Genomic DNA, 23,001 nt, shown 5'->3' on the forward strand with positions numbered 1-23,001 from the left:
TTAAGTAACCTAAATTTCAGTATGGAGAATAGAAAAGCTCTATCCTCGGATAAATAAATCTCCCTTTAGAGAAGATAACTCACTCTTTTAATAGACATTATTTCAAATAATAATAATGGAAAGTACTAGAAAAAATTTTCTAAAATGAGAAAATTTATAAAGTAATAAAATAAATGATTAATCTTCGATAAGTTTGTAATTTCTATTATGTGCAAGTCTTAGCACTTTAGTAATTAGATTAGGCTCTTGTTTTTTTCATTTTATTAACTTGTTGCTTGATCCAAAATTCCAAAATGCTAGTGTTGGCTTAATTACTTGCTTACTTATAAGACAAATGTGAAGAAAGAATGTTGTTAAACAGGTCTCTTTGAAACAACATCCGACGTTGTTGTTGAACAATGAACCATGAACAATGTATACAAGCTGCACGCCAACCTCATCAAAACGGGGAACCATTCCAACCCTGTTTCCCTCCGAAGCTTCGTCCTCCACTGCGCCCGATCGCCACTACCCGAAGCTCCACGCTATGCAGCCACCCTCCTCCTCAGCCACCCCACCATCACCGTCCCCGGCGACCCCTTCCTCTTCAACACCCTCATCAAAACCACCCCTTCTTCCTTCTCCATCTCCCTATTCTCCTTCATGCACCGAACCCCCCACCACCCTTTTGATCACTTCACCTTCCCCCTTGTCCTCACCGCCTTGAAAAGCCATCTTGACCCTCACCATCTCCACTCACTCATTATCAAGCTTGGATTCTACTCCAGTCTCTACGTTCACAATGCACTTATTGGTGCTTATGGTTTTCGTGGGTCCATTCAGTTTGCAGTTAAGGTGTTTGATGAAATGCCCCATAGGGACTTGGTTTCTTGGTCCTCCATGATTTCTTGCTTGGCAAGGAACGGGATGCCTGCTGAAGCTCTTGGGGTTTTCCGGCAAATGCAGGTCCAGGAGTGTGGATTGAAACTCGATGAGGTTGTTATGTTGAGTGTGGTGTCTGCGGTTTCGAGCTTGGGAGCATTGGAATTGGGTATATGGGTTCATGGTTTTATTTTAAGGAGTGGGATTGATGTTGGGGTTCTGTTGGGCACTGCGCTTGTTGATATGTACTCGAGGTGTGGGTCGATTGACAGGGCAGTGAAGGTGTTCGATGACATGCCACATAGGAATGTTGTTACTTGGACAACATTGATCAGTGGGTTTGCAGTTCATGGCAGAAGTAGGGAGGCCTTGGAGGCATTTCACAGGATGAGGGAGTCTGGTTTGAAGCCTGATCGCATTGCTTTTACTGGTGCATTGGTGGCTTGTAGCCATGGTGGTCTTGTGGAGGAGGGTTGGCAGGTATATGAATCCATGAGAAGCGAGTACCAGATGGAACCGATGCTGGAGCATTATGGTTGTATGGTTGATCTCCTTGGTCGAGCAGGATTGCTTGATGAGGCTTTTAAGTTTGTGGAGGAAATGCCAATCCAGCCAAACTCTGTTATTTGGAGGACCCTGCTTGGGGCTTGTGTGAATCATAACTATCTTGCATTGGCTGAGAAAGCCAAGGAGCGGATCACTGAGCTGGAACCCCATCATGATGGTGATTATGTGCTTCTGTCGAACGCCTATGGAGGAGTTGGTAAATGGGTTGAGAAGGCCGGGCTGAGGAATTTGATGAGGGAGAACAGGATTGCAAAGGAGCCTGGCTGTAGTTGGCTCCATGTTGATCAAACAGTTCATGAGTTTGTATCGGGAGATAATTCTCATCCACAATGGGAAGAGATTTCAAAGTTTCTAGATTCAGTTATAGACACTGTGAAAGTTGGAGGTTACACCCAAAATACCTCCAATGTGCTGCATGACATCCAAGAGGAGGAGAAAGAACATTCTCTGGGTTATCATAGTGAGAAACTGGCAGTAGCTTATCTGCTTCTTTATCATAGGGATAGAAGGATCATCAGGGTTATCAAGAATCTTAGGATTTGTTATGACTGTCATAGTTTCATGAAGCATGTTTCAGGTATCTTTGACAAAGATATCATTATTAGGGACCGAAATCGGTTCCATCATTTCAATAAGGGATCATGTTCTTGTCGGGATTTTTGGTAAAGCATGCAAGTTCAACCTATAACCTATATTTCAAGTCCTACACTCAACAACTTGCAACAATGTTCATTTATCTATTTATAATTTCCATGCCAAATTCAGGTACACTCTCACTTCCTAATCACTAAACAAGCTTTCGTTTCCATTTTTAAAAATATTAAGGATACATATTATGTGATGTGTGGGAACCATGTCGACTCACACATCATTCACCGTTGGATGAAATGTGGACCCCAATTAGCTTGGGTTCATAGCCCATCCAATAGGATATGGTCGACATAGTATCACATACAATGTATATACACATAACACACCTCTTACAAATATTATGCTTAAAAATAAAATGTAGTAATCTTTTATCGATTAGTATCTTGAATGTAAACATCAAGCATTTGTAGAAATTATGTATTTATGTTGCCATTGTAGTTTCAGTTCCTGTGGACACCAAACTATAAATATCATGAATAAAACTATCTTTTCCATTTCTACTGAATTTCGATAATCCAAGTTTGAAAGATTTAAATTTCTTTTTTACTTGGTTATATTAATATGTAAATAATTTTTGTTGAAACTTTATTTGATAAAGGATTATGAATCTTAATTATTATATCCTTTGGAACAATACTACATCCTTATTTGTGCTTGTTAGAAGTCATTTCAGATAGGTGTAAAAGATAAATAAATTAATAAATAAATAACAAGTAAAACGGAAGCTTCCAACCCTATTCCTCGATTAGAAACTGACACGAATTCTTTTAGCATATCTATGGTTAATATGCATGTTCTACGTGCTGACATGGTACAACCTGCAATTTGCACATGAACTTTTGTTCCATGTCCAGTTTCTCAATCCATAGGTTTATCCAAGTATTTTAATTATTAGGGTGTTTAATTAGTTCATTTTCCCCATAAATTATTTAATTAATCCAATAAAATTACTCTAAATATAATAAACTACCAATTTACTCTAAATATAATAATATAATAATATAAAAGCAAATGCTTTTCATGCTATATGGGATACGGCACCACCTTGTGAAGCAACTAGCCTGTGCGTCATGGTTGGCCGCCTGTCCCTGAATGGATTGTGTTGCATGAGGTTTTCTTTGTTGTTTTGGCTCTCTTTAGTTTTGTCGGTGGCAGTACATGTATATTTTTAATCGAAAAAGTCCCAACTCCTTATGAGAAAATTTTGCATGTTCTTAAAGCACATTTAATGTATACCCGAAAAACATGCACAATCAATATATATGCTTGATAAGTATACAGCTCATTATGGTGCGAAGACACAATCTAGCATCACCTTGAGTAACCAAAATAAACTTCTTTTGTTACTTTCCATGCTGGTGAGGGGTTTTCTGAAGTGTGAAGGCAATAATTCAGTGTCCATTAAGACCCCAAAGTGATCACCATATATGGTAAGATAGCATGGTCATGACTGAAAATGCCTAATATATGCAGGAAGATGGGAAAAAAAGAGAATAAATGTGAGAAGCACAAGAAATACACATCCATTATTTCCTTATAAGTAGAACTTATTCAATTTAGTTTTCAAAGCATCAAGAACTAAAAGAGCTAACAAGATGGTGCACCGTTCGCTAATGGTATGGATTGCGTTTTGGACTCTACTTTTGATTTCTGTGTCGGTAAACAACGTGTCCACCGCGACACTATCACCGATGCCACCATTTTCGGCTATGTTTGTGTTTGGTGATTCATTAGTGGATAATGGGAACAACAACTACCTGGCCTCTTTTGCAAAGGCCAATTATGTACCTTATGGCATTGATACTTCATGGGGTCCAACTGGGAGATTTTCAAATGGAAAAATGCTTGTAGATCTGCTAGGTACATAACTTTTTGCCTTTTTTTTTTTTTGTAATTACCAAAATCATAGAGTATCTTTTGAGCTGATAAAACAGTTTTGCAGGTGAATTATTTGGCCATCCATATCTACCATCTTTTGCAGCTGCTCAGATACAAGGCAGGAACATTACCTGGGGAGTAAACTATGCTTCAGCTGCAGCCGGGATACTCGATGAGACGGGGAGAAATCTGGTAATCTTTGTACTGATTAGTTTTGTTATTTTTTGAAAGGCGTTATTCACATGAAGATGTCTTCGTGTGAAGATGACAGCTGAGATCCAAGTGATTATTAATGTATTTAACTAAATTAATTGACATAACATATGTCCACATTTCAGTTATCATCTTCATATAAAAGACATCTTCAGATGAATAACCACCTCTCTGAAAATGTATTTTATGTGAAATTTTCACATCTCGTTATCACATTTACTTGTGAACGAGTCACTTACAAGTAAAACAGAAATAACATGGGGGAAAAAACATAGCATCTAAAATTTTCAGATCTGTGTAAACACATTTTTACTCTCCCACTCACTCACCCCTGTAATGTTGCTATCCAAAAATTTCATACGAGAGTGTATATTCCTGTATGTCCAGATTTTAACTAACGGATTAAACGACACAGGGAGCACGCATTACCTTCAACCAGCAGGTGCAGAATTTTCAAACAACCGTAACCCAGCTGAAGACAACAATGGATGACATGAATTTGAGTCAGTATTTGGCGAAGTCATTGGCAATAGTGAATCATGGAAGCAATGACTACATAAACAACTATCTCTTGTCAGGACTATATTCATCAAGCTTCCTCTACGACCCAAAAACATATGCTGATATACTCATACAGCAATACAAAACTCAGATTCAGGTAAATTTTCCTATGCATCTTGTTGAAAAAAAAAACGTTAATTAGGTCCTTGCTAATCGTTTTGTTAAAAGAGTTTGAAATGTTCTTGGAATATTTGTTTTTATATTCAATGTAGGATCAATTGTGTAATATTCTAGAAGCGAATATTCTAAGATTATATATAATATAAGATAACTATTAGTAAGGACATAACTGAAATTTTATCTAGTATAGGGATTAAATTATAATGGCTTCATTGAAAATTTAGTGAAATTATACGAACTAACTGAGTAATTAAGAGAGATGCTAGGAGATATAACAGAAACTATCAAAACAGTGTCTATAATCTGTTCTACATTTATTGCTTAATCTTAACACAAGGAAGGTGCTACTATTCTGCAGCGTCTGCATGATTTGGGGCTGAGAAAGTTCTTGCTGGCAGGTGTTGGACCACTCGGTTGCATACCGAATCAAATATCCAAAGGCCTTTTCCCATCAGGAATGTGCGTGGATGATGTCAACGCAATGGTTGGAATTTTTAATGATAGATTGAGATCCTTGGTTGATGAACTGAACACACAATACAATGGTTCATCAATTTTTGTTTACGGCAACACTTATGCAGCTCTCACGCAGATTATACAAGACCCAATTGCTTATGGTAAGAAATGTCCTTAATTATATGGTTATTAATCTAGGGGGTGTATTTTGCTGCTCCTTAATTAATAATGGCACTCCTTTATTATTATTCCTAAATTGTCCTCAATTTCTATGAGCTTTTCTCATTACCGAAAACATAAAATAATGAAAATGGAGGGTAACATGGACAAATTATATAAAAAGAGTGACATTATCAAATTCAGGAATTGCAATAGTGTAAACTATACTGAGTTCTCTTGGAGGTAAATGGTATTGCACATGAGGCTAGGGCAGGTTAGTGTCATGCTTATAAGAAAAGTGATTATCACATTTCATAAAATCTATTAACACACAATGCCTTAAAGCTTAAACTTCAAAGGAGGTTAGTGTCTATGTTTTCAAATAAAAGAATATCATAATTACAGAGTCAAAAATGAAAAAATATCATATGTAATATCATTTAGTCTTAGAGAATCAACGTTCTTTTCCATTATCATCATGGCATGATGATGTATTTTTTTCATTTACAGGTTTTGTTGTGACTGGTAGAGCATGCTGTGGAGTTGGAAGTTTTCAAGGACGGATAAGTTGCTTACCCTATTCCATTCCATGCAGAAACAGAGACCAGTATGTGTTTTGGGATGTCTTTCATCCTTCAGAAGCTGTGAACAAAATTCTTGCTCAAAGAGCATTCAATGGATCATCCTCTGATTGCTACCCAGTTAATGTGTCTCAGATGGCACTATTATTCTAGCTTACCTATATTTCCTATTGGGCAAACCATAACTTCAGTTGGTATACAAAGGATCACATTATTATCAATAATTATTCAACAAAATTCAAAGTAATTTCTAAGGGTGGATTTTAGTATCGATGGATATCATTTATTATTGAGTTGTTAGAAGCCTTTTATAATTTTTGTGTTTAAGCTGTTTCTTGATGCATATTTGCTTTACTTGTGTTATACATGTCTAGCGTATGATTGTTTCTTGAGAGTTCAAATATGATTATGCAGTGAACTGTTCTATTGAGAAGTTTCATATGTAATTACTACTTTGTAGTTAATTACAAGAGTGCATGGCATGTTTCTCGCTCAAAAAAAAAAAAGGAAAAGAAAAGAATAGAGATTGTTGTTTATGGATTTTGTACTTGGTTGGTTTCATCCTTAATTTCTTTTTCGTCTGGTGAGATTTATTCTGTAATTTTCTCTAGGTCAAAAGTGTATGTTTGTCATGTTATGTTTCTGACTATTGTATCCTGTGTCCCAACCGGAAGATGTATATGCAAGAAAATTTTTTCAAGGATCAGATTAAGTCAATTCATGAGACAAGGATTGCAAAGGAAGATGATTTTGAGAGGATGCAGCAGGAAGAACGTGAGAAGGTTATGCAGTCAAGTACTGCTCCTTTAAATGCAGAGGATCGAAGACTCCGTAAGCATTGGTCATTATTGAGTGTGTTTTATTTTCCATTTGCATCTGATGTACAGCTATTTTGTATTCAGGTAAATTTTTATGGAGTTAGTATTCTCTAGATTATTCACATGAATTAGGTTTTCTTCCAAATCTATCCCCTTCAACCTTCCAATTTGAATAATCTAGAGAATAATAACTTCATAAAAATTTACCCGAACACACAATAGCTATACATCAGATGCAAATGGAAAATAAAACACTCAATAATGACCAATGCTTACTCGAGTCTTCTATCCTCTGCATTTAAAGGAGCAGTACTTGACTGCATTTGTGATACAGTAAAGAATGTGGTTTAATTATGTTGTGAGTGCTGTTTATGGTGAATTTCTGCTTCTTTGGATACAGGGCGGATGAATATCTGAAATTTGTTGAGGTCCAAGACAAAGAAATGGAGAACTTTGTTGCTGAAAAGGAGAAACTTTTGCGTGCTCATGAAGAAAACATTACAGCATTGAAGCACAGGCATTGGGAGGAAGAGGTGCAGATGGAGAAGAACTTCGATGAACAACTTTCAAAACTCATGGAAAAATATTCGCCCTCTCAATCAGAGACCAAAGTCAGTGGTACCTGATGATTGGGGATGCAGAGACTCATACAGAGAGATAACCACAACTAAAAAAGATAAAGATAAAATCAGAATTTATAGAATGACTATTCAATGTTGGGTACTCAGATTTTGGTGCTATAGATATTTGAGAATCTGACAGATTTGGTACTTTATTTTGGTTTTATTTAGCTGTTGTTTGAAAGGCTAATCTTGAAATTTTCTTGCTTGCATGCGGTACTATTAATAACAATAGTTTTTAACTTGGTTGATCTTCAAATTTGCATATTGGGAAGCCTAATTTCCTATGGTTGCTCTTTTGGGTATTATCAAATGTGTTATGAAACATTGATTGGATGCCAGTTTCTTAATAAATGCATAACCAAGATTACGCTAAAAACTCTATTGGTTCTTTAATTTGTTGATCCAATGTACATAGAGTACTGTAAATAATGCTTCTTTGTGGGTGGGAACAATCCCCAGCCACAAATATGTTATGTTTCTTCTCAACTTCAATCCAACTGCATCCTGCTGGCTTTTTCAAATCTTTGTTCTTCATCATCTTTCTAACCTCCATGACCCCATCCCATCTAGCATCTGCTGCATACAAATTCGATAAAACAATATAGTTTCCAATGTCGTCAGCTTTGATTTTGAAGAGATGGCTGGCTACAATGCGCCCCAATTCGACTTCATGATGGATTTTGCAGGCACCAAGCAATGACCCCCAAAGGCTGGCATTAGCTTCAATTGGCATCTTGGTGATGAGAGAATATGCTTCCCTAACTCGGCCACCTCGAGCGAGTAGATCCACCACACAAGCATACTGTTCTGCATTTGGTTTCATACCATGGATTTTCTCCATCGAATAAAATATCTGCAGACCTTCATCTACATGGCCAGCATGACTGCAAGCTGATAATACACAAGTGAAGATAACATGATCTGGCTTGATTCCTATTTTAAGCATATCAGAAAAAATTCTAAGTGCTTCTTCACTCAAACCATGCATGGCATACCCACCAATCATAGCAGTAAACATAACCAAATCCTTAACAGCACTTGAGCGAAATAGCTTATTTGCACAACCTATGATACCACATTTTGCATATGCATCTAAGAGGGCTCCTTTTAGGTGAAGATCCTCAAAACAAGAACGAACGATATAGCCGTGACATTGTGTTAGCAAGTGTGCCGATGCCATTTGTGTGCATACTGGAAGGATGCTCATGATAGTCACCTCATCTGGCTTCATCCTTTGAGCTTGTAACTCGTAGAACAGTCTGAGAGCTTGATCCCGACAATCATTTTCGGCATATACCCGGATCATAAGATTCCAGGTGGTAAGATCTGTCTCAGACATCCCACTAAAAATCATATTTGCATCATGATGTGATCCTAAACTCACATAACCTGAAATCATCGAATTGCACGAGACCAGATTCCTTTTTTCTGATAGTTTCTGAAACATTCTGTTAGCATAGTCCATGTTACCACATTTAGCATATGCATCAAGTATTGCATTTCCAATTGTGGGAGCAGTGTCACCAAATAGAGATCCAACCTTAATAGAATAATTGTGTATTTCTTTAACCTTTTCTACTATCAAGAGAGAAGCACAAAAATGGATTGTGGCCAATACTGTGACTGAGTCAGGTCTAATTCCTAGTTTAAGCATTGAATGTAACAAGCTGAGAAATCTTGAATGATGCCTCTTCTCTCCAAAGGCGTCAAGAATAGAATTCCATGAAATCAAATCTTTCCTAGGAATCATATTGAAAGTATGATATGCTTTTTCTGTATTGCCACATTTTGCATAGAAACTAACTAAAGCATTCCCAACAGTAGTATCTTCAAAAAGATAATGGTGTCTGAAGATATATGCATGGATCTGTTTCCCTACATGCAAGTTTCTCAATTGAGCACAAAGTGGAAGTATGCTAACAATAGTCACAGAATCAGGCAATAGCATCTCTAGAGATACTAAATTACTCAATAGATGCAATGCTTTTAACCATTCACCATTTGATGTGAATCCTGCAATAATAGCATTCCAAGAGACCAAGTCCCTTGCATCCATTGCCCAAAATAAAGATTCCGCTTCCATCATCCGACCAATTCTTATGTAGAAGCTAATCAAAGCATTGGACACAGAAACATCAGCTGACAGTTCAGCCCGTTGCAGCACATAAGAGTGGATTTGCCTTCCATACTGGTATGCAACGTTCTCAGCAAGCAACGCACAAACAGGCAGAATATTTGCTATAGTGGCATAATTTGGTTGTGTAGGCCCTTTCACCATTGAACCGAACAATGTAAATGCGTCTTCAAACAAGAGATTCTCAGCAAGACCTGCAATCATTGCATTCCATGAAACAACATCTTTGTGACCAATGTCATCAAAAACAGCATATGCATCATGAGATACCAGCCCACACTTTGCATACATTGATATAAGAGCATTCCCAGCAAGGGTGTCTGCCTCAAAACCAGACTTAATCACATAAGCCTGCACACTCTTTCCAGCGTCGACATCCCCTAAACGAGCACAAACAGGAAGAAGAATAGCAGCAGTAACCGAATTGGGCATAGCCGCCCCATTGGAGTGCATTGTCCGAAACATCCTTATCACATCCAAATCGTACTTCATGGACCCTGAAAACCCAGATAGAACAATGTTCCAAATGACAGAATCACGGTGGCTGAGCTGATAAAACATCTTATTACATTCAACAAGCCTGCCACATTTTGCATACATGTTAAGCAATGCTTTGTTAGTGACCTGGCAAGCATCATGGCCCTGCTTAACAACATAGCCATGAAGAGCTGTGCCCAATTTGAGAGCCAATAGGGCAGAACAAGACTTGAGAATTGAAGCAACAACACTGTGATCGGGTTTAAAATCTGCATAACCCTTTATGCATTGATGGAAAAGGGACAAGGCTTCCCTGTGCCTGGAATCAACACATAAGGTCCTGATCATGGAGCCCCATTTCTTGAAATCGTGCTGAAGCATGCCCTTCTTCAAAGAGGAAGCTACAAACTACGGGACTTCAACATTATTAGAATACCAAGGGAATTCAGAACAATGGATAGTGAAAAGCTACACAAATTTCAAACCTTTAAGGCTTCCAATTCCTCATTCCCATGCCATAATTGATGAAGGAAAAAAATATCTTCTTTGGCATTTTCACAAACAGTTGGCGTGCTCATTGGAAATGTCCCGGTGAGTGCTTATTTATAACTGCATTTTGTAATCTCCGGCAGCGTTTGCTAAGATTACTTCCCACGGCGGAGCAGATAGCGAAGCAGAGACCGTCGGAAAATAGCAGAATTTTAGAGATTTGGAGGTTGGAAATCTGAAATTTAGGAGCAGAGCCCAAAATCAGAACTCAGAAGTAGGAATTAGGATTATCCAACTAACTTTTGTTTCCTTTTTCATCCTCCAATTTTGTTTATATAACAGAGTCATTAAATTTTTCAAAATACAGTGATCTAACTGCTATCAAAAAGAATAACATAAGTCTGATGCAATTATAATAGCAGCAAGCATGCAAATAATCTTTATTAGAATCTGCAGAGTTTGTGCAATTAAAGGAACATGTTCATTATATTATATAGAAAAAACTGATACAGTATCATCTTCTAGTTAGAGAGGTTCCACAGTAGCATTGTATGCCGAAAAAGGTTCTGGTGATTGGTGAAAGAAAAGAATGATGACCATCAAATAATGAGTTGAACACAGTCCAAAACAAATATTGAAGGTTGATGTCTAACAAGACCTAACTTCTAACAAGGTTGATATTCAATAACACATTTCCAAAAATATTGAGAACTGGGATCGTACTCAGAGAATTAAAGAACTAACAAACACCGAGTTACTAATCAAACCCTCTAGAATATGCTTCTCAACCATGCACATGATATAATATCATTATAATATTATTGGGATAAACTTCCTTAAATTTGAAAACTTTAAGCGATAAAGAAAGAACTAACATTTCCAGAGTGCAATACTAGCTGAATCCATTTATCCTTCTAAAAAGTTCATACTTTCATGACAAAATCAAGCTACAAAGCATAACAGTACAATTTAATACAATAATCTTAATACAATAATCTCAGTCACTCACGGAGACTCCACCTAATAGTAATAAATTACCCCAAAAAACCCTAACCCTTGAATTTGTTCCCCAACAAGACCACTTATTTCTCCTTTTTTTTTTCCTTTCACTTGTACTCGAAATTCGGCACCGGTGGGGCATCAAAACTCTCCAGAATCTTCGTTTCGCTTCCGCCGTCAACAGACGCCGGCTCCTCCTTCTTCCCTCCAGCGAAGAATCCACCAAACCAAGAAGTTTTAGCCTCCGATTCCGAGGCCGTCGGCGGAGAAGGCTGAGGACCGTGCTGACCCGGAAATCCGACGCCTGAAGGGTAACCGGCCATCATAGGCTCCTCCGTGAGAGGCGGCATCTGTGGTGCATAGAAGACCTTGTTGAGCATGATCCCAGCTCCTTCAATAAGCGCCAGCAAGACACCACCGAACACGGCAGAGCGCGTGGCGGCGGCGGGTCCCTGACGCATGGAGAGAAATCCTCCGGTAGCGAATCCAGATATGACTGAGTTCCATGGATCCTCCTTCTGACGAACATAGACCATGGTGCAGTCGAAGGTGGAGAAGAGTCCACCCCAAACCGCAAAGCTTCCGCCCAGTCTCGGCGCGTTGAGACGCACTGCCTGTGACGCGCCGACGAGGCGTGAACCCTTGGGAGAGTTGAAGAAGCCCTTGATGAAGTGAAAGCCGGAACCTCCGACGGCTCCCATGCCGAAAGCGCCGCCTACGTCGTCGAGGATGCGATCAGGGCAGGGCTCGCGTGTTGTCTCCGGGGTTCCCATGGCAATGAATTCGATTCGGTTTCTCTCTCTCTCCAAAGAGAAGAAAGAAGGAAGAAGAAGGAAAATCGAACAATCGAGGGTTTTCTGAGTTGGGGCTGACGGCGTGAAACATGAAAACCTTGCTAAAATCCAAATATCGATTTTTCTTTTTCATTGAAAACATTAAAAAATTATAAAGAATAATTCTCCACGTTCAAGCAATTTTACGTTTAAGTGATTTGAGTTATGCATTTTTTTTGTTTTCTTTTCTCTGTTTTCACTTCTTCTTGTTTCAATGCTTTCTCTTTTTCAAGAAAGTCTGCCAGTACCAAGTGTATAACTTTGAAGGATCGAATGAGGTGGAAACCTCCAACAGGTGACACTTTGTGATGCGAGTCTATTTTCTGATTGGAACCTAGCAGAAATTGGTTGTGTTATTAGAGATTCTAATGGGCGTTGGATTTCGGGTTGAGCTATCCTCCAGGGCCTATCGTCAGATGTGAGCTTTTTGCTGTTTGGAGGGGTTTGATTTTAGTTTGGAATTATGGCTTGAGAGATATTGTGTGCGAAACAGATTCTTTTGACATTTTGCACATTTTAAAAAATTCGGCAAAAACCTTGGGTTGTGGTTAATATTCTTCAGAAGATACAAAAGCTTCTATCAAGACCTTGGGTTGTGGATTTTGAATGAATTACCTGTGATGCTAACGCTGTGGCAGATTAGCTGGCGAGATATGCGGTCAAGACCAATCCAACTCATGTTATTTGGTCGGAATCTTGTGATGAGCTTCAGCATCTTATGCTTGTTGATTTAGGATAATCTCTTTTTTTTCTTTGTTTCTTTTTGTTTAATCACAAAAAAAAATGCTTCTTCTTCTTTGTCAATCTCATACAATTTTCAGTTCATTTGATATTATACAATAATTTTATTTTGATGAATTTTCAGGTCATTTAAGACTAGAGCTGAAAGTGAGTCAAGCCAGCTCATGAGCTAGCTCGAACTCGACTCGTTAACAGCTCAATAAGCTAAGCTTGTGAGCTGGTGAGTCAAGCTTGAGCCTAGAATTGAGCTCATAAATTAAATGAGTCGAGTTTGAACTTGGATAAACTCAGCTCATTAGCTCGTGAGTTGGCTCGATTATATATATATATATAATTTTAACATAGGACATAAATAAAAATATTTATAATTTATTGATACATAAACAATATATAAAATTGATCTTTTCAAATATTTTTTAAAATATATAAGTTATAATTTACTGATATAGAATTATAGGTTATGTATTTATGTTTCTCTTATTTGAGCCAGCTCGTGAGTTTTCGGTGAGTCGAGTTTGAGCTTAAAAAATAGGCTCGATTGTTAATGAGTCGAGCGATGAGCCAAGCTCAATTTTCGTGAGCCGAACTTGAGCTTGGTCTAGCTCGGCTCAGCTCGGCTCACTTCCAGCCCTATTTGAGACGCATGTGTTTCTGAATTAAGGGATCATTTTCGGTTCATTTGGTATTATACAATGATTTCGTTTTGATAATATTTTTAGTTCATTCTATCACTATAGAGAATTAGAATCAATAAAAATATTAGCAAAATGTTAGTGTTGTTGATGAGGACGATAATGATAATGGAGGAGAAAGAAGAAAAGGAAGGAGGAGATAAAAAAATTCAAATAAAAAAAGAACAAGAGGGGAGGAGGAGATAGATGTGGTAGTATGGTAGTAGTTACTATGATGATAATGAAAAAAATGGTGAAAACTCAGGTGCAGTCAACTTCACATGAAGTTGATAGTTGAGAGTCGTTAGATGAAAAATTAGTCAAATCAGTCAAAAACATTTAGCGGTCGACTGCACCTAGGGCCTAGGGGTGGCAAAAACGGGTAGAGTTCGTCGGGCCGATCACTAAACCCGTTAAAAAAAGGCGGGTCGAGCTAGAATTCGGAGCCCACTAAACCCGTACCGCCAAATTGGCGGGGCGGGCCGGTCCGCCAGGCCGAAGATTTTTATTTTTCTTTTTTATTAAATAAAATAGTTATTACTATTATAAAATTAATAATTATAGAATTTTTAAACACTTTTTTTTTATTTTTTGTATCTATTCATCTTTTAGTTATTAACTTTATTTATTTTATTTTACAATTTCGTATATATGCTCAAATTATGTGATTTATTTTTTAAAATAAAGATGATTCTATTGACAAATATTATTTTGAACAATTTTATTGAAAGTACAAATTAAAAAAATAGTAAAAAATTCTATTATAATTTGACTAGTTTTATTTGTATTTGATTTTTTAATTATTATTTTTTTGATTAATTTTAATGAATTATATTTTTTAAAAAAAAAGAGAGTCAAGCGGGTTAGCCCGCCAACCACTAATCCGCCATAAAGTGGGACAGACTAGCATTTTGAATCCATTTTAGTTGACGGGGTGGGATGGGTTAGAGCAGGCTGGCCCGCTTTGCCACCCCTAACTGCACCTGAGTTTCCACAAAAAAAATACGAAGAAAAAAAAAGGAGAAGAAGAGGAGGAGGAAGAAGAAGAATACAAAAAAGTTTTGAAGCATAAACTAAATGACTTGGATAAATTAAAATATAAAATTATTTAGATGCGTAGTGGAATAAGTATATTTATTCTTTGTCCAATGATTAAAAACATTAAATTTTTTTACACAAATATATAATTATATTTATATATTTTTAAATAATATATTTAAAAAGTTAATTATTTTTTAATATAATAATATATTATTATATTGTATAAAATTAAATTCTTACACTTATATTAGTGGCTTAAAAGTATATTTGCATTTTTATTTATAATATAAATATAAACACTTTTAAGTTTCAGTTGTGCTATCCGGTGTAAAAGAATTTTTGTTTATTTAAATAAATTAATTTATAATTTATTAATTTCTGAAAGTGAAAAAAATTATAAAATGATACTTGATTTTTGTTGTTGATAAAATAATTTTTAAAAGATTTTAAAATTTGATAAAGTCACATAATCGTAAAAGAATGATATATGAATAGAAAACGTTGATGTAGTCGTCCAAAGAGGGAAATGGATCCTCTCCATTTTTTTGTCACTAGAGAGAATAAAGTGTAATCTCTCACCTTTAATTCTACAAGTGGAATTAGAAATAAATGGGAGAGAGAATGCAATGAAGGGTGAGATCTTTCACAGTTTTTTTTTATTGGAGAGGATTCACTCCCTCGAAAGAGAGCTCTTATAATGGCAGAAAGTTTCGACCACATTTCCGACGACCTTCTTTTTCTTCGTGTTCGCTGCTGCTGCTTTTTCTTGAACATGCCATTGCCTCCCCTTCCGCCATAGTAAAAAAGAAGACCGCCATGGCACATCGCCGCACCTCGTCGCATTTTTTGTGTTCGCCGCTCCTTCTTCTTCAACACGTCGTTGTGTCCCCATCCGCCATGGCAATACCTCGCCGCATTCTCGTGTTCGCCGCTTCATCTTCTTCAACACGCCATTGTGTTCCTTCCGCATCCCCTCTGCCATGGCAGCACTTCGTCGCTGCGTTTCCTTCCACCGAAAACATCGTCGGAACTCTTTGTCATCATCGTGACGATCACATCAACGTTTTTCATTTACTGTGACGTCATCCTTTCACAGTTGGGCAATTTTGTTAAATTTTTAAAAATCTTTCGAGGACAATTTTGTCAATAACAAAAGTCAGGTATCATTTTGGCCGCGTCAGAATTTTTCTAATTTAGTATTTACCTCCTTTTTATAATTAGGGGTGGCAAAAGGCTGACCCGTCTCGCTCCAACAAAAACACGCCATTTGATAGTAGTCTGTCTCTCTTTGTTTAGTGAGGCGGTCCCAAATTTCTATCCCATCCCAAAGTTCGCTAATATTTATTTATTTTTTAATTATTAAATATTAAAAAAATATAATTTTACAAACATTTTAATAAACTTATAATTTCTAAAGACAATAAAAATTATAATTTCTAAATTTACAAATACTAAAATTTTTATAATTTTAAATATCTAATAAATATAATCATTAACAAAATTTTTTAAAATAAAATAATAAAATATATGAATCTATAAAAATAATTGCATGTGAATTTTTACTTAAATACTAAGAGAAATATTACAAGATTAATATTTATTAATATTAACTAGTATTTTAAGTTAATATTTTGTTTTTATAATTATTAGGATTTAAAATTTATAATTTTAAATTTAGTACGAAAATATTTTTGTTGGTCAAGAATAAAAATAATAAATTTTACTAGATATAAAAAATTGGCTAGAACAAACTAATATTTACAACAAAGACACATGACAAGAACAAAAAGTTATTGGCCTGAAATGAAAAAATAAATATTGACGGGAACAATTTACCACCTTTTTTTTCTTGTGTTGTGTCTTTAGGAAAAGAATTTGTTCAAAAGAATATTAAAAAATTATAAGAATTTATTATTTTTAACTATTACTTAGTCATTAATATTTAAAAATATAAACTAAAATTTATTATTGAATTACTAGACAAAAAAATTATATTAATGATTAAAAATGATAAAAAATGATAAACAAAAATAATAAATTCAACATTTCTCATAAACAAAAATAATATAATTCAAGTTCTTCTTTCCTAAAAGAAAAATTGAGATGAGTGTACCATTTACTCTTTTAGTAGCAATTTTACACAATAAATATGGTTTGAAATTTTATAAGAAAAATATTAGGCAATCAATATTTTTTAGTAGCTCTGTTTTATATTGTAAACAAAACTCTTTTTCATTTTCTTTTCACTAATATTGTTGGCCCTAACATTTTTTATCGAGTAAAGTATCGTTTTTGTCCCTAACGTTTGGGGTAAGTCCTATTTGTGTCCCTAACATTTAAATCGTCCTATTTATATCCCTAACGTTTATAAAAGTGATTCAATGTTATCCTACTATCAATTATACTAACAAATCAGATTATATTTTTCAATTATTCTCACTTAGATGTATTCATTTTCAATTAGGTCTTACTTGTATGTGTTTGATTTTAATATTATACCCACTATTTGTGTTTAGATTCAATTATGTTCCTAGAAAAGTGAATTATGTAAATGTTGTAAGAATTAGTTTCAATTTTTGATGAGCTATTTTTCAGAGTGGATCATCGATTCTATCTCAGACATTTGTATTCTAACTTCAAGAAGAGATTTTTAAAACTCAAACTAAAGCGTTCATGATGTGTAATTGACGGCAAAATAACATTGAATCACTTTTACAAACGTTAGGGACACAAATAAGACGATTTAAACGTTAGGGACACAATAGAATTTACCCAAAACGTTAAAAATAAAAACGATACTTTACTCTTTTCTATTTTATAGTTAACCATTAAAATAAAACAAAAGTCATCTCTTATTCACAACTCACAAATATTAACTCTAAAAAAATACGAAGATATATCCTAAATTTTGATAGTTCCATACTTCCATCAAACCTATTTAGTGCAGACTGAATTATACATCATATAAACATTTAATTTTTAATTTACACCATCAAATTAATCATTATATCAAACAAATTACACCAAATTCAAATCGAAATGTTCGATTTGTAATTTAAAAATTTTTAAAATTATAATTTATGAAATTGACTTTTTAATTTGTGTACTCTAAATTTTTTAAATTTAATCTACACAAAATTAGAACATTTAATTTCTTTACAAATTTTATTATCACTCAAATTAGATGGTCCGATTTATTAATTAAAATTTTAAAAAAATTACGTTTCATATTAAAAAAAACACGCAAACTAATTATTCTAGTAGATAACACACCATTTTCATCCGTTCTTAAAAAAATTAGCCACATTGGGAGAATTTAGAAGAACCTGATATTACATTTTTTTTTTCTCCTATAACAATCTTACTCGTAACAATAACAAATTAACTCCTGAAATTGCAACAACAATGTCTCCCACAATTTTAATCATCAAAACTTATTCAATGACATATTTGAAATCATAACTTACTGGCAACGGCAAGATATTTGGTGTGTCGACCTTGAGCAAAAATTTTGCCACTCTTTTTCTTTCTAAACTCCACACTAACAACAGCTACAGCCTTTCCAAAACGTAGAAGCCTTGCATCGATTTCAATCTCCTCCTAAATAAAAACATCAAACAAAAAATCAATATTGCTTATCAAAAATAATATTTATATACTAAAATTAATCATTATGTATAAATATATGTATTATTTAATTTATTCTCGATGTGTATTTTATATCTCAATGTATAGTTTATATTAGTAATTTATTTTGATAGCTGATTTTAATATATGATTTTTTATACGTAATTTTATTCAGTTTAATTTCTATACAACAATTTTTACAAAAACAAGAAAAATAAATATGCTTTTTAATTTTGGTGTTGTACTTCCAGTAATATTTTTCAACCATGGTGAGATTTGGGATATTTTATATGCGGAGATCACAAATTTAAACGTCGAATTTGTGATTTTTATGGGGAATGAAAATTTTTTGAAATCTAGTTCAGTAAAAAATTTAGGATTCGTACAATGAACTATTGAGTTATAAAATAAACATCTTTCATATAGAATAACCATCCGATATTAAATTGATTTTGGGGTTTATCAAACATCGAACTCTTAACCTTTCGGATCTAACGCTCTAATACTATGTCATGATACCACTCGTTACAAAAATTTCAGTTGATGGAAAAATATAACACTAATGATTATATCTCTAATCTTCCATAAACCTCTATTGTACACATTGTATAAGTATTCCATTAGCTCCATATACTTTCTCAAAAATTTATTCAATCTAAAGGTCAATTCATTTTGTATTTTTTTAAGGAAAAAAATGATCACAAATCATAAAATAAGTCACTAACAAAACAATATATATAAATGAGTTAATATTTAAAATGACTAATAGTCTTAAAATGGTCCCTAAAATTTTTAGGAATCATTTTGAATATTAACTCGTATATAAATATAAATAATGTGATGGATACTAACATGGAGATAGGCAGCATCAAAGTATGAAACATTGATCTCAACAGAAACTCCGGAAGTCATGGGGGATGGAATTACTGCTGCGCCCACCATATCCACCAGCAAAGCGGCGGCGCCACCGTGGAAAGAGTTGTTAGAATTCTACACAACAATGAAAGAAAGAAAGAACAATTCTCATAATAAGCAATGATTTAATTATTATGAACATACATACATAAGAGTATAGATTATAATTATTACGAGTAAACGTGGCGTTATCTTCATGGAACAAACCACATGGCCAGGCTCCATGAGATCAATTTGGAGGCCATTCATACACAAATGTTCTATGAACTTCCATGGCAATCCATCTACAACTGCTGCTCTTTCGATTCCTTTCTCTAACATCTTCTTCACACATTCTAACTCCATTTTTTTCCCCTCAGTTTCTACTTTCCAATTGTCTTAGCAGTATTTGCGGCCTTTTATTCCATTTACTAGTTGTTTGATTTGAAGTTTTGGACCACTTTTATTTTTAATTTGAGTAATGTTTTATATCTAAATTTTGTTAGGAACCAAATTCAATTAAATTAAATAATAAAATTTAAAATAATATTAGTATAATTGATTTTTGTTATATTAAACTAATTTAGTTTGACTTAGTTAATAAAAAGACTTAAATATATGATATTATTTTTTTAATTTATTCCACTTTCAGGGATCGGATGGCAATCAAAGATTTACACTATGTTTGAATTAAAGAAATTTGAGAGGAAAGAAAATTTAAAAAAATAAATAAAAAAATAAATTTTTTCTTTGATAGGATGAGAAGAAAAATTAGGTGAAAGAGAAAAAAAATTGATGTGAGATCCATGTTAACTTTTTTTTTTCAATCATGTAAAAAAATTGATGAAAAATTAATAAATTATAAATTTATTTTTTGTGTTACATAGAAAAAGCAATAATAAATTATAATTTATTTATAATATAAATAAGGATATTAATGTAATATTATTTATTATATATATATTTTTTATTCTTTTTTTATCCAAACAAAAAAAATTATTTTTTTCTATTTATTTTCTTTTTATCCAAATAACAAACAAAAAAAATTCACTTTTATTTGCTTCTATTTTCTTTTCTTTTTTTTCTTTTTTTATTTTTTTTTTCTCATTTTTCATTTTACATCTAAACAATGCCTTAGATTTAAGAATTCAATTGGACCATTTTTGAGAATTAATGAAGTTTTGCTATTAATGGAGATATTAACATTGATTAATATAAAATCAATTTGAATTGATAGAATAATTAGCTCATTTGAATTTAAATCCATCTTATGCATGTACTAATTTATTGACAAATAGCAAATTTTTAATAGAGATCAAATTTGTAACAGATTAATTTTTAGTCCGTCAAACTAAAAAGATCCGTAAGCAACAAAAAAAAAAACATTGATTAATTAAAAATTATAATAAAATAAAAAATTGTAGTAGTTGATAACGAAGTTATCTGATTTCATCATATACATGACATCGCTTAGTAAAAAATTCCTTCCTAGATTAAATGACTAAAAACAATTTATGACTACAAATAATCGATAATCGATGGCTCTACAGATTAAAAATAATGGTAAAGAGGCATAAGGATTAACAAAAAAATAACATACCTTCAAGTGGGTATTTCACTTTGAGTGTATTTGAAACACTTTAAAAATAAAATTTTTACAAAAAATAATTCTTTTCTTTAATTTAGAATACAATAAAAATATAATTTTTAATTTTTAAGAGAATTGTAATTCTTACGTTAGTGTTCAAACTAAATCAAACTAAAAAAGTCTGATTTTGATTTTGATGCGCAATAAAAATAAATGCAGCGTCTTTTTTGTTATATTTGCACATCAAAACAGTTTGCGCATACAGTTTTTATCTTGGTTAGACTTTTTCATTTTCTCCACTTTTTTCTTCTCTTATTTATGGCACCACTCTAGAGTCTAGATCCTCTTCTTTTATCCACGGGCCTTCATCAGCGTTAGCACACCTTTTCTTGCCAAATCATAAATATAAATATAATATCCACATTATATTGACTCCAAGATTATTCACTCACATAAATGATATTATTATATTTTTTATTACTTAAATTTATTAACAATTATAAGAATATAAAAAAAATTTGAAACAAATACTAAGCATTTTTATTTGTGAAAAGATAATTAACAACATATATATGAAACCTTTATATAGATAAATTTTTATAATAAAATAATTTTTTATAATAATTAAGTATTAGTTGTAATAATTCAAAAAATAAATAAAAATTTTGACTAGTCAAATTTCTTGTTTAATTTTACTTCAAATTTTTAGTCATTAATCTTAAAATTTTCAATTCATGATTCATCATTTTTCTAGTATGGAGGTGATGAGTGCAATTTGTTCATGATTCTTCTAATTTTGACTAAGAAATAAAGTTTGACTTGTGATTCTTCTAACTTCTAGTTTTATCACTTATAATTTTTGTAGCTTCTAAATTTGTATTAAGATAAATTAAAATAAGTCACATACTCATATTTCAGAAATAGAAAAAGAATAAAATTCTATGGCCAAACTACCAAAGTCAAGCTGAACCGAACTAAAAAAAATTAAAATAGGATTTATCTCTTTTATTTAAAAAAAAGATATAAATAGAAAAGATAATTAATCAATTTTTATGAATCTAATTCATAAATTTTTTTTTCGGTTTTTTTTACATTTCTCAAATATTTTTTTAATTTTTTTTATCAAATCATATGCTTTCTTATTTATACTTTGATTGCAATAATTTAACTCCATATCTATAAATATTCAATCAACAGAATCAGATGTATTATGTTATATAAGAGAATTTTCATTTCTCTATCTCTGTCAATTTTTTAATTATCTTAAATTTTGAATGCTTTCTCTAAAATTATTTGTTTACACAGCAATAATAATCTTTGTTTCTCTTTTCTATCTTTGGATTGAAAAATATTTAAAATGGAAGGAATCGTAGCTAAATTCTTAACTCCAGCAGCAATACGCAGATAGAGCCTTCAAGTTCAATCACATGTTGAGTAGTTTTAAAAATGTTCAAAATCAGTTATATATATATATATATATATATATATATATATATATATAATTTAACTTATTTTTAATATATATTTTATATTGATAATTATTTTAAGTGACTAGCTACTTTTAATATATACCTAATATAATGGAATTAGTTTATATTAAAATTTGTGGTACATTATTGGATACCAAATAATAATAAATATTTTAACATAAAATATATGTCTGATTTAATTCAAATAACATGATATGATATATAATTTTATATAAATAAATTGAGTTTAATTTTGATATACTGACAGTGTAAATCGTTTTACATAATGCAATCACATTCGTTCTTTTGAATGACCATTCATGCTATGAATGTGAAAAATAATTATTTATTTTTATTGTTACGTAACCGATAATGCGTCAAAATTAAATTCTAAATAAATTATGACATATTTTTAACTATGGATTATAATTTATGTTTTTTCTCAACATTATATATATAAAAAGATGACTATAAAATTTTATATAAAAATATTAATATATAGGTATGTATGTTGTTCTTTTCTATCCTAAATAAATTAAGATTTATCACA

At 33.0% G+C, this 23,001-nt stretch overlaps 5 protein-coding genes across 5 annotated transcripts; 2 read left to right on the plus strand and 3 right to left on the minus strand.

Moving 5' to 3' along the window:
- Positions 1 to 405: 405 nt before the first annotated feature.
- LOC140174757 (pentatricopeptide repeat-containing protein At4g21065-like) lies at positions 406 to 2,094 on the plus strand. The gene has a single exon (XM_072200269.1). It carries the CDS (start codon positions 406 to 408, stop codon positions 2,092 to 2,094), a length of 1,689 nt encoding a protein of 562 aa, XP_072056370.1.
- On the plus strand, positions 2,055 to 6,420 carry LOC112708015 (GDSL esterase/lipase At1g71250). Its single transcript, XM_025760103.3, has 6 exons — positions 2,055 to 2,193; positions 3,553 to 3,939; positions 4,022 to 4,149; positions 4,586 to 4,828; positions 5,210 to 5,468; positions 5,977 to 6,420. Exons 2-6 carry the CDS (start codon positions 3,675 to 3,677, stop codon positions 6,198 to 6,200), a joined length of 1,119 nt encoding a protein of 372 aa, XP_025615888.1. The 5' UTR covers positions 2,055 to 2,193; positions 3,553 to 3,674; the 3' UTR covers positions 6,201 to 6,420.
- A 1,368-nt stretch (positions 6,421 to 7,788) lies between these two features.
- Positions 7,789 to 10,898, minus strand: LOC112708013 (putative pentatricopeptide repeat-containing protein At5g08490). The gene is made up of 2 exons (XM_025760097.3): positions 10,585 to 10,898; positions 7,789 to 10,507 (listed from the first exon to the last, which is right to left on the minus strand). The coding sequence occupies exons 1-2, from the start codon at positions 10,675 to 10,677 to the stop codon at positions 7,853 to 7,855; spliced, it is 2,748 nt and encodes a 915-aa protein (XP_025615882.1). The 5' UTR covers positions 10,678 to 10,898; the 3' UTR covers positions 7,789 to 7,852.
- A 566-nt stretch (positions 10,899 to 11,464) lies between these two features.
- Positions 11,465 to 12,641, minus strand: LOC112708016 (mitochondrial import inner membrane translocase subunit TIM17-2). Its single transcript, XM_025760104.3, has one exon. It carries the CDS (start codon positions 12,358 to 12,360, stop codon positions 11,695 to 11,697), a length of 666 nt encoding a protein of 221 aa, XP_025615889.1. The 5' UTR covers positions 12,361 to 12,641; the 3' UTR covers positions 11,465 to 11,694.
- Positions 12,642 to 18,148: 5,507 nt separating this feature from the next.
- Positions 18,149 to 19,831, minus strand: LOC112708483 (uncharacterized). The gene is made up of 3 exons (XM_025760626.2): positions 19,590 to 19,831; positions 19,353 to 19,490; positions 18,149 to 18,473 (listed from the first exon to the last, which is right to left on the minus strand). Exons 1-3 carry the CDS (start codon positions 19,758 to 19,760, stop codon positions 18,330 to 18,332), a joined length of 453 nt encoding a protein of 150 aa, XP_025616411.1. The 5' UTR covers positions 19,761 to 19,831; the 3' UTR covers positions 18,149 to 18,329.
- Positions 19,832 to 23,001: the final 3,170 nt, after the last annotated feature.

Source organism: Arachis hypogaea, chromosome 8 (genome assembly GCF_003086295.3).
Source record: "Arachis hypogaea cultivar Tifrunner chromosome 8, arahy.Tifrunner.gnm2.J5K5, whole genome shotgun sequence".
In the NCBI taxonomy this organism is placed as follows: Eukaryota; Viridiplantae; Streptophyta; class Magnoliopsida; order Fabales; family Fabaceae; genus Arachis; species Arachis hypogaea.